General features: G+C 35.5%; 1 protein-coding gene across 1 annotated transcript in view; it reads left to right on the forward strand.

The window, feature by feature from the left end:
* PCDH15 (protocadherin related 15) overlaps nt 1-16233 on the forward strand; it is a 1333392-nt gene that overhangs the window by 1116715 nt on the left and 200444 nt on the right. Inside the window, exon 19 of the mRNA XM_064488173.1 lies at nt 4198-4330. Within this exon, the coding sequence (XP_064344243.1) occupies nt 4198-4330 (133 nt within the window). The remainder of the gene's footprint in view (nt 1-4197; nt 4331-16233) is intronic.

The following is a 16233-nucleotide window of genomic DNA, read 5'->3' on the forward strand; positions in this document are numbered from 1 at the left end:
GTAATTTCTTTAAATCTACCAGTGAAAGCAAACTAAATACCTGGAACTTTCATCTTAGAAACAAGGTAGAAATGTTGAATTACCAATAGATACCCTGTAGCATATGTTGACACATTTAAAAGAAAGTTACTGCACAGATTGTACAATCCTCTAAATGTCAGGAACATCAGTTCAATATCACTGAATACTACTGTCACATCCAAAAGTTCAGATTTTTTAAACTTTTAAAAATTATACCATTTCTAAAATTAAGGCCTCTTAGGTCTATCTTCACAACCTATTCTTTATTCATATTTTATTTTATATTTAAAAATAGTGCTATCGATGAAGTTTCATTCATGGTATAAATAATTAAAATTAATTGTGGTATCATAGCCTGAGCCCAAGACTTGAAATTTGTGATTTCCCGTAAGAGAACATCCCTCATTGCAAGCCAAAGATGTTTTTTTATACTCACACATAGAAACACATACACATCAGATAACTAAAAATGTTTTCAATTTACTTCCCAAATTTGTTCTTACAGGATGTGGGGAGAAAGGACAGGCAGATTTCTAATTCAGAAGCCTTGCCTTTTAGTTTACCAGCTATTGCTAATTAACTTTGTAACCTTGATTCTGTCACTTAATCATTCTGATTTTCTAATCATCTTTTATAAATAAGAGTCAAACTAGATGGTTTCTAGAGTCTTTTAAAATCATAAGATTATCTGAGAAAATACATCACTTTTCTTGTTCTACTTTGACCTCATTACCAAATGAGGAATTTTAAAACTTTATGATTTTCCTGTTTAGAAAAGAGATTTATTTACATCATACCGGCCATGTTACAAAAATAAAATTCATATGATATAGATGCTCAGTTTTATGTATTTAAGACTAGCTATAAAATGGAAATATAAAATGTTCACATAAAATGTTATTATTTATCTGGTGACTGTCCTGTTTTATTATGTACTTAAATGATGCTGTTGAATTACTATCATTTATTACAGTATTAATGATTTCATTTTATTGTTAGTACTATTGGTATTCAGTTTTAGGAAAACTAAGTCTGACACTATGCTGACCTCAGGGATAAAAAGGAGATAGCATTTTAAGAGGCAGTAACCCTTAAGGAGGTTGGTGCTTATTTAAACACATTGTAGGGAAGTGCCAGGATGTTAAAGATGAAAAATGGAAGACCTTGAAATATGATCTCCCTCCAGTAACTCTAAGATCCAAGTCCCAGGTTGAGGGGGGGACATGATTAGTAATTCTAGCATTTGAATTACTGTGGAAAGGAGCAAATGAAGGAAAGGAGTAAGGGCAGTTGAAGGAGACCATCGTTTTGGACCACATTTGTTCACTGTCCTCCACCTTGGTGAATAGAGTCCTTTGGTTTTGCATTTTAAAGCTTTCTTCTCTGGGGCAAATACACAAGCCTCATCTGAGGTCCTTATTGTAGTGCTGTGGGTGGAAACAGTTTAGCCCTCTAAAGTGGGAAAATAGTCAAAGGGGAAAGAATAAGGAAATATACAAATTGCAACAAGTTTAGTATACACTATACTTTGAAGAGCAAAGGGAGACTCATAGTCTGGTAAAGATTTTATAAAATATTCCAGACCAGTAAGCTGAAGCTCTAAAAATATCAAAAGCAGAAAAGGCCCAACTTTTTGAAAGGAAACTTTGAATTTGGAGTACAAGTGTGTTCTAGGTCAAAAAAATGTTGATCAGTGAGGGAATCTCTTGCCTCCAGGGTTATTAGGAGAGTTTTAGGTCAGTTTGTTAGAGGAATCCTTGGGCTCCTAACTTAAAAAGCAGGCAAGTCTACATATTATACTTGTCATGAACTTCTGGAACAGTGTTCAAAATCAAGTGTGTGTAAGAAAATCTTTGTATATCCATGGAAAATATTGATTTTCTGTCCACACCAAAAGATTCTGACCCACTATGTCCAAACCCAACTCTACCACCCCCCACTCTGGGGAGGGGCGAGGGCAGACCGTGACTGTAGGTTTTTAGCCTAGAAAAGTGAAAATATGTGTTTAAAATGTCCAAAATATTTTAAGGGATGTGAATAAAGTAAATGCAAGCTTATTTATTCCACTCCATAGAATAGACTAATATGCCTTATTTTGAACAATTATCATTAAAAACTGATACATATATGTTTTTATATGTATGTATATGTACAGATATATATACATACATACATATGTGCACACACGTATATAATGTAATTTAATCCTTATACTAATCTTACATGCTTTATTATGATTATTACTTTCCAGATAAAAGTAGTGAAACTGAAGAAGTAATTTATAAGTAGTAGCATCAAATTCTAATCCAGGAATATGTGCTTATGAATCCTGTGCTCAGCATCACTCAGTTAGGGTTCTTACCAATATAGGGTAAATGTTATAGGACTTACTGTGCGTAGGGAATGTGCTGGCAGGTAAAAGGAAGAGAGTTATAAAATGTTTAAATGACTTGACAAATAACAGGCACTAAAAGAAGCCAGGATCATGAAGGGTAATATCAGCGAGAGTGTCTATCTCAGGGCTGCTGTTGGAGCCAGATGGCCACCTGAGAGGATAATAGGTCCTCCTCATATTGACAATTACTTTCTTCTCACAGTATGAGAAGTGGGACTCTTTGCACACTAAATTTGTAATTTCCTGATACTTTTCTTTCCACTGTGTTTTGCATCTAGCCATGATAATACCTGTAAGTTAAACTTCATACCTGGAAGTTTATAAGCAACATTTCATTATCCGTTTTAACCTGCTTTAAACATCTTACCCTTAAAGACTGAGATGTAAAAAATATTTTTAAAAGAAAAGCGATTATAATTTGATTAATTTTATTGGCAACTTTTACTAAAAAGGAGATAAAATCAGATCAAGAAAGAATTACAGATATTTTAACAGATTATAAAGTCTAAGAGATTTTAATTTAAAATGAGATTACTTTGGAACAATGTGATACTTTTAAGTATGAAATTTTTTAAAGTTACTGCAGCTTGTTAAAGGTGCTTAATATTCTATAGATATCTCGTCTACTGAGAATATGTTCACAAACAATTTGGACTTAGGCCTATTATAAGGTGATAAGTTAAAAAAAAATTTCAGTGTCTATGATCTGTATTTCTCTTAAAAGCTTTTCAAAAAGTAGACTATTACAGTATAATAATCTCAGTTAAATGTTTATGGTGACCATGTCTTTTAACTGATGCACTTAATAAAAAGAGCTTTGGTCTACATTAAGAAAATTCTAGCCCCCAAATAGAAATTGCAACAAACATGTTTTGAATAAAAAGGCACAGTTTTGTTAACATATGTATAAAGCATACAACTCAGGCAGTGAAGGTATGTTCTTCAAGACAGAAGACTAACTTTGTAAATCCCTGGGTCTCAATATGTTTTAGCCAGTGTTCTGTACAAACCTTGAATGTCTTGCTACTTCAACTTTTGTTGTATAAAGAAATTTCAGAGTTAGACATATCCAAAAAAGTGATTATGTCAATGCTAATATTTTTTATCCTTATGAGAATATTTTATCTCTTTCAAAAAAAAAAAAAAAAAGTCCCTGTCAATGTAAGGCTTCACTCAAATCTAATTGCAAATTTTCACATTATATTCTTTAAAGAAGATTTAAAAACAAATTTGATTTTGTTTGCAACTGTTTTACACAATGATTACTTTATGATCCTGACTCTTGACATGCATTTCATTAAGCCATTGATGCCAGCCACAAAACTAATAGAAACACAGCCCATATTTTGCTTTGTGTGTTGTTTTAATCAATACCCCTCTGCTGGTTTAGTAGGAAGAGCTCCAAGGACAGCTCATTTTACCTGATATTTGTAGAATATTTTTTTGCTATTAGAGAAGCATTAAAAAATAAAGTCAGAAGTCAAGGCAAAATGATTTATTAGTTTTATTTGTACAGCTATTTCTTTTTAATCCACTCTATTAATCTAAGTAGAAAAATCAGTACCTGAGGCATTTTCTTTCCTTTTACTAAGATAATTTCATAAAAGCATTATATTTTGGTGGTAGCTTTTATTTTTCCATCCTTTCAGTCTGAATTCTTATTTTCTATAAAAATTCAAAGTTTCCTCTTCTGTAAACCCAACAACAGAATACCAAACGCAGTCTGTCATTAAATGTGGTGTAGATTTTTACCCATCTTGTTCGCTTCTCTTTCTCCGCAGGCACTCCATCTGCACAGTGTACATCGAAGTGCTTCCTCCAAATAATCAAAGCCCTCCTCGTTTCCCACAGCTGATGTATAGCCTTGAAATCAGCGAAGCCATGAGGATTGGTGCTGTTTTATTAAATCTGCAGGTATACTCCTTAGTTTATGTGTAAAGTTCTAGCAACAACCTTGAAGGCAAATGGGTTTATATCTGTGCATGGGGGGAGAAAACCTCACATGTCTACTTACACTCTGGTGAATGAAAATTCCATCTGGAAAGAAAAGCAGGAATAATATGGATGGAGGGTTTCCATAGATAGCCTATGCTATCCATTGCCTCTATTGAAGAATGAACCATTAGCTGGCAGGGATTAGCTGCGATCATTACAGGAGAGAATGAAGGGACTGGAAACATGCCCTTGAGTGTTTTATGTTTTGCATCCAAAGAGTCTGCAGCTGACTATTACTTTCTGTCTTGGATTCCTTTGCCCCAGCAGGATTTACTTTTGCTGCTGTGTTTTATGGAAAAAATAACTTTAGATTCATCAGCTGATGTTAGGCATTCTAATTGGGAAGCAGACAACTTCATTCTGTGGCCATGGGCAAATCTTGTAATTGCTGTGCCTCGGTTTATTTGTTTAGATGAATTGGTTAAGCTTAGGCAATATTTCCATTAGCAGCTCCCAGTTCCTGGGCATATGAGTTACTTTCAGAATGATAGCATGGCTTTCACTATTTATGTATTCCTAACTAAAGTACATTTGGCCAGAAAATGCTGTATTTTCAACTGAATCTACAGCTTCAAGTTGGCCTATGTGTGGTGTTGATAATAACTGTCACTTGCTGTAAAAATCATAGGGACCATAACATGACATTTTATTTTCACTGTGGATGTTCAGGGGACAGAGAATTTATCTTCTTCTGTTGTTATATGGGAGTGGCAGGAGTTGCTGACATGAGAATTCAGGAAACTAGCCTTGAAAGTTAGGAGAGATTTTAATGTGATAATTTAGGAAAATTTCAGCACCGGGCTTTAACCATAAAATGAGGTGGCACAGGGATAGCTTCATCTTACTCAAGTCTCATTTGAATACTGACACCCTCTCACTCAAATCCTAATGATATAAAAGTCAGGATTCCATAGAATGTTTATGGAAAGAACGTAAAAATAATGAAACATATTAACCTCATTATCTAGATGTGGAAAGTGAACCTCATGGAAAACAAATGAGGTCTAAATCAGTTGCTTGAATTCTCATTATTTCCAAAACAAGACTCCTGCCATTATATCCCACCTATTATCTGAGTCTGCCAAAAATTTGGTTAGCATGACCAGATACTTCTCTGTGTCTGTTCTTGCGTTTATTTTGTTGTTGTTGTTCCAAGTAGCTAGAGAGAATTGGCTTTTGTTGTTCATTTACTATTAAAACTTGGGAAACAAAATTATATAAAAGTAGACATATTAGTAATAAGGAAATTTGGGAGATTTTAATGGACAAAATAAAAGAAAGAAGAAAAAACCCTACAGTTTTTTTAGGAAGGAGAAAACATCATGATTATATCATGAAAATGATAAAATATGGGAAACCAAATATTAAGACAAGTACATTTATGGAATAATGAAAATCTTTCTTTACATAGATGGGGATTTATTTATTTAAACAAGAAGAAGAGAAAAAATAAATCTTAGATCTGTAAGATTCAGGCCAAGAAATTTTACATGTTTTACATTTAAATATTTCTTAAGAATGCACCTTTGTATAATTTAACTGTCTATGAGTAAGATACAATTTTACTTGTAGGATGGCCAGATTTCATTTCAATAAATCCCAGAAATGTCTAGGAACCATATGGTAGGAAAATAATTCCACCTGTGAGTTAAAGATGAAAAGGAATTGGCCTTTTTCAGATCTCCAATTTCTCTAGTACAAAAGCTGAGAAAATACTTGAAATGACATTTCTATTCACCCTTTGTGCTTCTGGTAGAAGCAAAAGAAAGGGTGCCAACTGCAGTGACAGTCTCTGTTAGAAAGAACTCTGGTGACACCATCAAGGCATTTTTCATAGGCCGCCAACCATACACATTTGTTCATGATCAACTGAGATTGAATTTAAACTATTGACCTAAAAGTTGAAAAGCTTCCATGAAATTACTCTTCCAAAGACTTCTAATAACAGAATGCATTAGAAGTACTTCTGGCTACATCCTCAACTTTTTCACACGTGGTACTACCCACAGCCGACTCACAGCTCAGTTTAGAAAGACAGGATTTGTGGAGAAATCTATTTTCAAAGGTAACAGCAAACTGACTTCAAAATAATTTGTTTTGACTGAATCAAAGTGGTTTCTTTTCAGACAACAATCTGTGTCCCCTGCCCCTCCCCCTTCCCTTTTAAGTATTTTCCTTTCATTCTGTCTAAAAGTTGTTTTGGAGGCTGTGATTTTCCTCAGCGTATTAAGGCTGTTTTGCCTGGCTCTGCTGATGGCATCTAGTAGAGGAACATGTTACCCAGAGCTCTTCTTTTTCTATCTTCTTATGCTGATAAGGGTTAGTCTTAGGCCATTTTCTTCCAGAGTTGGTCGGATCTTGCTCCAAAGCATGCTTCTATGTAATCCTGACCTGCCAGGGAAGCCAGCTAGAGTGGCGTGCCGAGCCGTAGCTCGCGCTGGGATCCTCAGAGCAAGTAGTGTGAGTCTCTCCCCAAGTTCATGTTCAGTTACGTCACATCGCTAGCTTGAAATTGGCCATGGCGGGTGTAGCTATGCCACAGAAATTGGCAAACACAACAAATCGGTATCCACCAGTCCAGGGCCAGGTGTTAAACTTTTACCATCACACCACTGGACCTGGCGCCAATTTCCTCAGGTATTTAAATTGCTAAAATGTGTTGAATCGAATAGCTTCCTGAATCTTTTGTCCCTTTGAAATTCTGATCAACTTCTGTGACTCTAAAGATAAGCCAGTGCTGCCAAATAGCACTATATATTATATTCAAATACAGTGAGTCTCAGCTTTCTTTTGTCCTCACAAGAGCGTTATTTCCTTCCAACTTACCCTTATAATTCATAATTGATTGACTGTATGGCTCACCTCTATTGCCATTAGCATAACCCTCCTTTCTTACACATGGTACCTCTTTGTATCATCACCATCATTCTCATTCTTATATAAAAATAATAGTTAACACTGATGTGGAACTTAATGAGGCAAGCACTATTTAAGTTCTTTACTTATTGTCTCAGTAAGGACAGCTGGGTTTATATTATGTACACACTCAAACTCAACATTTCAAAAGTTTATAACTGAAGAGCTCATTTCTTGCTCACACTGTATGTCCATCATGGTTCAGTTCCAGCTCTGTTTTCATCATTTTCACTATAGTTTGGAGTGGTGGAGCAGCCTCTACCTGGGACAGTGTTGTTCTTCTGACAGTGGAAAGAGAGGCACAACAAACCACAAGCTTGCTCGTAATGCTTCTCCCAGAAGTGACACAGGACCCTTCAGCCCACAATTCATCCACCAAACCAAGTCACCAGGCTATTTGTGGGTTAATCATGTAGGGATGTATGATCCTTCCACTGGGGGTACACACCAGTCACATGGTGAAGTCTGATGTCAAGAGCCCTAAGTTCTTTTGGCATAGCCTTTGCTTTCCCAGTTATTGCAGACAGCAGTTTTGCTAAATGATTCATTACTGCCTAACATGATGTCCCATCCTTACAGCATCCAATAACAGTTTTCTCACCCCTTTCCTCTCTCGATGTTACTACTATTTATATTTTGGGTATTTGTTATGGCACTCTCCACTTTTAAGTACCAAATTGTGAATCAATTAAGATAACTAGATTTTTGTTGCCAGATTTCACATTCTACGCCCATCACTAGTTGGCAGTGACCGATATTCAGTCTTCATTCCACAACTCTGACTGATGAAACAGCCTCTATCTAGAACCTTACTGATCTCTTGAATGAGGAAAACAAATCAAAACCTAGTCATTTGCTGTTACCTAGGAATGATGCATATAATATCTCCCCATGTATTACTTACTCCCCACCTTCATTGGCCAAAGAAATTCACATAGATACTTCTGAATTAATAGATCAAGAATATGTAATCTTCCTTCATATATGCACATGATTCCACAAGTTTATGGCAAAATTCAGGCAGGGATGTCTTATTTTTCCTAAAAAGGGACTTCGAATATTTTCAAAATATTTATGTTGAATAGTAAAGTATACAAATAAATATACATTTAATATGTATATAAATATGTATATTTTAACACACATTTCCCCATTTAATTCTTATAAAAACCCACTGTAATTGTGTCTATCATTATTATTATCATAATTTTACAGATGGAGAAACTGAGCCACAAAAAGTAGGTGGCTCCTTTTCCAAGCTCATTGGGTTACTAAGTTGTAGCCTAAGCCTTATGGTGAAACACTTCTGTGCTTACCCACTCTCCCTATGTACTTAAAGTATCCATGCAATTTCTCCATCTTCGATTCTTTATCCTCCTCAGGCAGTTGGGGGACTGGTACTGTTTCTACTCTGAGACCACTTTATAGTTTGGCTGATAACCGTTGTTCAACATTCAAAAGTCTCCACCTGTTAATCACCCTCACCGTAACCCTGACTGCAGAGCACTGCCTATTTCACTTTCTGAATAAAGAGAAATATGTATGGTTCTTAAAAACAGCTTATCAATGAACTATTAGAAATAGTTGATAAGTGCATGTTTCACATAGTCCATTCTTAAAGATGGAAAATTGAAAGTTAATTGTCAGAATACCAAATCCTGTGTCACATCGATTGCTTTTAGTATCAAACAAACAAATCAAAAAAAAAATTGATTGGTTCAGAAGAATTTGATAAATCAGGGTATTTTACAAGTTCTCTTAATTGAAATTATTTGTCCTTATCGCTACTGTAATATTTCTAGATCTTTTATTTGGTTTCATTTCTAATTTCTTACTTATAAATTGTGATACTATATTGAAAGTCAGCTTCCTTGACCTGCTAAAAAAAAAAAGTTGTATCTCTTCAACATATATACAATGCATCATTTCATTTGGTCATGTTGGGGAGGAAGAAATTTTCCTTTACCTGTTTAGTTTCTTCTAGTTGGTCTGAGAATGAAATAGACATGAAATAGATTAACAGGAGAAAATTAAACAAAAATTTGATAACACTTATACATGGGAGACTCCCAGGAAAACTGAATAACTCACCAAAATGGTTGAAACCCTCATCTTAAATGCCATCTTCAACTAAAGACAAAAGGAGGTATTGGGGAAGTGGTTTGGGACTTCAAAGAGGAGGAAGGCAATTCACATGGAGGTGAAATAGCAAATGTTTGGTAAATGAATGTTTTCTGGGCCTGCAGAGGCAATGAGACCAAGGAGGAATTTTAACAAACAGATTTTACTAGGTTCCTCCCTGTCTACACATCTAGTTTATGCTGCAGTTATCTGTGCTGATAGCTTCCTTCCTAGAATAGATCCTCTACCTACGTTCTTTTAGGCAGTTAGGGGGAAGGTCAAAACTTCTTCCTGAGTTTTGGGGGCCTTAAAAATAATCAACCGAAATTAATACTCATGCCAAAGAGACATGCTCTAGGGTGACAAAGCCATTACTGTGACTTTAATGAATAGCCAATATGATTGTCTTCATTGTCTGGAAAATGAGGAAACTGCAGCTTAGAAACAGTAAGTTTACAAGCCAGAGTAGTTTTTTCCCTCTGAGTCTTAAATCAAGCCTCTACTCTATCATGTTATTTTAGTTTAGGCTATAGAAAAACTACTATTTTTTTTTTCCTGTGAGGTGGGTATGTTTTATATTACATTAGTTCCGTGTTTTCCAAAGGTTGATTTTATGGTGTTATATGAGGGTAAAAGACACTAAAGTTTGTTGAATGATATGGTTTAGTTTAATGGTCTCATGAAGAAAAAGTTACAGGAAAAAATAACTGACTTACCCTCTCTAACATAGAGGTTATAGAATAGAATATAGATTGTTCTATATATTCTATACAATCTATACATAAAATATAGATTATCTAGCTAGATAAAGCATATTTGAGTAATAAATAAATAAATAAATTCCCAGATTCTACCGCAAAGAATTCTTAGTTCTTGGTAGAATACTCTCCAAGAATCCAATCTCAACAGTCTTGGAAAACTTTACCATAGAAGTAGATAAGGATACATTTTTTGGTCCTCCAGTGTTTGATAATTCAGTGTCTTTCTTAGTTCAAGATTAAGAAAAGAAAATCCAGGAGAAAGAAGGGGAGATTGACATCTAGTTCTCCAGCTGAACAGCTGATTAGACTGGAGCTGTGCATTTACTACAAGCTCAAGGGCATTGGAAGGCGATGTCATGGCAGAGTAGGCAGTTAGCAGGAGGGCATGAACTGCTCGCTTGAAGACTTTTTTCAACATTGTAAGTAAGATGAATCCTGCCTGGGTCCATAGATCTCAGTGTTGGAGCTTTTAAGTATAAATGAAAATTAAGGGGACTGCAGCATGTGAAGAAGAAAGGCATACACATCAAGATATACAACAAGTGACCACCAACTGGGCATTCTGTAGAAGGTACATCAGAATTTCAAAAGGAACCACCAATTCCTAGGATGGGTACTTGGGGGTCGCATCCTTTGATAGTGGAGTCTGTTGGTGCCAGTCCCCTTCCACTCTAATTTTGGTGCAACCTCAGTACAGGCAATTCTTTTAAGAAATAGATTTTCCCCTCTTTATCCTTTCTGCATCAGAAGGAAATTAAAAGGAAGAAAAATGAATATGAGTGAAAAGACCACATTCACCTGATCCCAAGTCCCTAGGAACTAAATTTGATTTTAAATAATGAGGAATGCCTCATACAAATAAAAAATGAGACAATTTCACCATTGTAAGAGTTGTAGGTTTAAACTGAGACATCACTGATGAAGTCAGCTACACACCAGAAATGGAGGTGATCAACGCAGTAGCCTGATAGCAGCCTGGAAGAAATAAAACCAGTTAATTTGTTATCTAGGAGTTGAGATTTCTTATTCAATCTGAGTTTAGGATAATGTAGGTCTTAGCTTTTGTACCTACAACGAAAGTACAGAGGAAGAAAATGTTTAGGAGATACCATGGAGGTGCAGACCTGTATATTTGGCGTTTAAAACGATCAACTCTAGACCTGCTTCATTCCATTTCTAGATTCCTAATTGTGATACTCTCCTGCATTACTAGTTGAGGAAAGTGATAAAGCATATTATTCCCAAGGCCTTAGCATTACTTCTACACAGCTTATTTAGGATGGAATACTTAGTTTCTTTCATACTCCGGCAAATAGTCAAAATACCCATTTATCAGCAGGAAGCTTATGCCTGACTGTAGAGAACTAGTCTTAGTTCTGACCAAGTTTTGAATCAAATGATCTGTTCACCTATTGCTAGTAAGGTGGAAAATTCAACTGCATTTTGCAAAATGGGTAACAAACACGTGCATGGGAAAGGGAGTAAAGATATGACGTTCTTTGCACACAGCCTGTTTCTATAAGGGTGAAGGATTGGGATTAGGGAAAAATAAGTGCTAGCAGTTGTTCCTTGATTTAAAATGTCTTTGTCCTTGCCCTCTATTTTTCTACCGGTTCTCTATTTTATTGGTACATGGACTTATTTCTGAAAGTGAGTGATAGTGGAAATAATAATTTACTTGATGTAATGCCAGTGTTGATTTTTGCAAAAAGAAAGCACAGGTGTGGTAGAGCACAGGTTGACAAACTACAGCCTGTGGGCAAAGTGGCCTGTTTGTATGGCTGCGCTGGGAATGGTTTTTATATTGTTGTAAGTTTGTTCAAATATAAGCAAATAAAAATGAAACATGAAAAGAAAGAAACAAACAATAGCATGCAGAGACCCCATGTAGCCTACAAAGTCTAAAAATGTTAATGAATTTTTAAGGAAAAAAAATTTCTGACCCTTACAGTATACAACTGAAAATCGTTTGAAAATAAACAAAACAAACAAAAAGTCTGTTATGTTTAAATAAAGTATAAAGGCGCCTCTGAAAAAGAAAAAAAAAGTAAAAGAATATTTTTGTACCCCCACAACTTAGCATTAGTTTAAACTATTAAATTGAATTAAGGGATTATTTATTTAAACTGTGTCAGAATCCTCTGTTATCTGATATGTGCCTTATATTAGCTAGTGAAAAACAGAAGCAATAATAATTAAGGTGTTATTCATATATATAAATACGTATGTTAGGTTAATACATATTTGTTAAATAAAATAACAGGGACTAATTATGCTTTGGTATATATCAAAAGACAAAATTTTAAGACCTTGGAAAACTTAAGGGAGAAGAGGGAGGTTGTTGTCTTTGGAGTAGGGAAGCAGAGATGGAATGAGAGACCATGTAATTTGCATAGCTCAGTTCCTGAAATGAAAACAAAAAATATTTTTTTTAAGTTCCTATTCTCCAAGAGGAACATTTCTGTTCTTGTTTTTCAGTTCATTCATACTAAGATTTGAGATTTTAAAAGTTAGGAAGAAGGTACTGGGCACTTGGAATAATGGATAGGAAAGTGAAATGTCAAATATGGAGAAATGGATACATTCTAAAGAATATATTCATCAACTTTATGATTTTACCAGCTCTGGAGAAGGAATGATCACTTGGGATTTAGAGAACAAAGGAACATGTTGAAGTCCCAAGAGGTAGTTCACTAAGAGATCAATATTAATAATAACAGCATCAACATCTAATTTTAATTGAATGCTGCTGCCAATGAGGAACTACACCCAGCATTTGAAAACTTCCTCCTCTTTTATACTCCCAGCAAAGCAGTAACTTTTCTAATGTCAGACAGAATCCTGTTGCACAGTGGGGATTCCATCTCTAGCTTCTGACCTTAGAGGCTGTGTGCTAACCCTTATTCTATCTGCCTTTTCTAGAGACTGAGGTTCCCTTAGTTCTTTCAGTTGTTCTCAAACTTGCAAACAGTTCCTTGGGCAGCAGAGTAGATCTACTCTCAAGGCTAATCATTCTTTTCTAAATTCTGCTTGATCAGCCTTGACTTCATTTTTTCACAGTTGCTTCTCGATTCTTCACAAAGTGAAGAAAACTGTTATACAGATAATGTCCGTTGACTCTGGGAAACCTTAATTTAGCCACTGCTGTGAACTTCTGGTCCCATTTATCAGTGAACTGACTGGCTCTGGTAGCTTGAGCCACTTTTCTCTTCTTGGCTTCTCCTTCCTGATGACTGCAATAGCAGATTAAACAGCTCAGACACGAATAGCAGGGGAAAACAGAAAGTGGTGTGAAGCAGACCAAGAAGTAAGATGTCGCCACCTCTGGTTACCCGAGGAAAAACATGCGTTCTAGTAATGAAACTACTTGGATATGAGTTAAGATGGTGCCGTGGTGAGCTTGCAATGTGCATTTTCATCTTTATCCACTTTTCTTATTTTTAATAGCTTCAAAAAGCTGTAGAATTTAAATTATATGCCTCAAAGGATTATTATTTTTCATCCTGAAGGAAAATTGCAGCTGCCTTAATCTCACTACAGAATTGACCCATTTCCAGAACAGTCTGCATGAAATGCACACTGTCAGGTAGTAGGCCCCTCTGCATTAACAGGTCCTGTAAGAGGTGCTAATTTGTTTTTCTGACATCTTTGAAATGTTCTAGAAGTGTTGAGGGTTCTTTCTTCCTTTTTTCCCTTGTTTGATGAATATTTCCTGTAAAATAGGGTATATTTTTCCCCTGAAGATGATGCAGGACTTTATGATTCATGAAAGTTTTTGCAGCTGGTTCAGGTACAATGCGCATGCATCACAGGCCCTGTGCTGTAGATTTTGCAATGTCATTTATATTCTGGGGATCACTTCGGATATGTCATCTGGAGATTTGCTCCTCTGTCATCAAAGAAACTCTTTTGAGCATTTTGATTCTTTCATGTGTAACTGTATAGGCTAACACTGCAGATTGTACTAAAAGATGACTACTTCTCCTTCAGTTTTATAATATATGACTTATTCTATTTAGTAGGTGGGCTTGATTTTCCTAAGTGTGAGGAATGAAATTCTCATTTATATTTTCAATTCATGTAGTAGAAAGTACATTTTCTCACCTTGCCTTGCGCTAGGTTTCAAGTGGCTCTTTCATCATTAATGTTATCTTAAAAGGATAATGTCGTAGAGAGTGTAGATGGGAAGCTGAAATACATTGGACACTGATATTGGTTGCCTGATTGCAAAGTATTATTTATATTGTATAGGAAGGATGCATAGATTGATAGAAGATAGGTGTTTTACAGAGAGGGATGTTTCACAATGTCAAACAACTGTGTTTTGTGAAAATTAAATCTGATTTGTAGTGCAAATTTTTCTCCTTTAAAGCAGATGTTCTGATATGTCTATAAGTTTCAAAAAAAAAGTTTGATGTCCTTGACACCATGGGATATACATTATCTAGAGATGATTTTTCATCTCTAGGCGTACAAAGCTGTTGAAAGTGAGGAAAATGTATTTTTATGTATTCTCTAGTCACATATGTATGTTCCGTTTCCCAAAGAATAGTTTAGCCTCATGTAAATCTTCCATAGACAGCAATATGCTCAGAGGTATAAAGCCAGATAAGCGTCAGTGAGGTTAGGGAAAGGAGACCCCTACATTTAAAACAGCATCTCCTAAATCTTTTTTTTCTTGACCCTTCCTTGCTTAAGAAGGAAATAAAGATGGTAAAAAAAAAAAAAAAAAAAAGAGATTTTTCCCCAGAACATGTGTAGGCTGTGACTTAAATGCACATTTTTAATGGAGTTAGACTTTACTATGTTCTCTAACTTACACTCTAACAAGAAGTAGGGTACATAGGAAATGGGTGAAAATTACCTTATTTTGCACTTAAAGAGAACTGATATCTTAAACTTGGTACAGTGCAAGAAATAAAGCTGTATTCTCAAGTTCTTGTGAAAATTATTAAGAACCTACAAGTAAATTAATAAGAAGAAATAGTCTTTTTCTGATATCACTGAGCATTAAACAGGGGCACTGTGGCTGGTGGGACAGGTGAACACAGGTGATGGTTTGTGGTGTGTATTTAGCCTGGAGGCAAAGATTCACTGGCAAGGATGAACGTTGTATTTTGGGACCTCTCCTGCTCCACATTTTCATCAAACACTTGGATGAAGACTTTTACAGCCTCTCATCACACATCTACCAACCTCTCTGCACCTGTATTTATGTTTTGTTTTTAATCTTGTAATTAAAAATTAACACTCCATCTTCCTATCTAAACCATTTCCTTCACTTGCATCTTATTTCAGTGCTTCTCAGGCCTCTGAAATGAAGGGTGCGTTTAAATAAATAAGTAGAAAAATGAAATAAAATACAAAAGACAAAAAGAATACAGCTTTTTTTTTTAACTATTAGATTTAACACATATAAAATCACCCTGACAAATCACTTTAAAATTTTCTAAACTACTCTAAATTTTATTCTGGAGAAATTTACTGTACATTTCTTGTATCATCATGACCCATAATAACCACTTTGCAGAATGGCACTGCTCCATAAGTCACACTCAGGACTGGCTACAGTTTGCAAGGCTCAGTGCAAAATAAAAACACAGCACCTTTTAATTGTGTGTTCTCTGTGCTGACCCTGAAAGCATGCTGCTAGATCCTGTCTCATCTGGCCTGCTCAACGATATTGCTTGAGAATCATCTTTTTACCATCCTGCATCGTAAAAATCTCTTACTGTATCTGATTGTTTCCATCAGCATGAAAATATGCTGCAGTATCTCCCAATTAAAGACAGAGCAACAACAGCAAAAACTTCCCTTGATCCCATAAACCACTCTAGCCACTTACCCAGGTCTGTGCCTCCCTTCCCTGTGGGAACTTCTCAGATACGTTATCCACACTTACCTGGAGAAATTCTTGGTCATTTTCTCTGTTCTCTCTTGACCCCGTTATAATCAGAATTTCAATATCAGCAATCCATTGATATGGCTTTTTTTGAGATCCCAATGCTCATTCCATTGCCAAAT

Source organism: Camelus dromedarius, chromosome 8, assembly GCF_036321535.1.
Source record: "Camelus dromedarius isolate mCamDro1 chromosome 8, mCamDro1.pat, whole genome shotgun sequence".
Taxonomy (NCBI): domain Eukaryota; kingdom Metazoa; phylum Chordata; class Mammalia; order Artiodactyla; family Camelidae; genus Camelus; species Camelus dromedarius.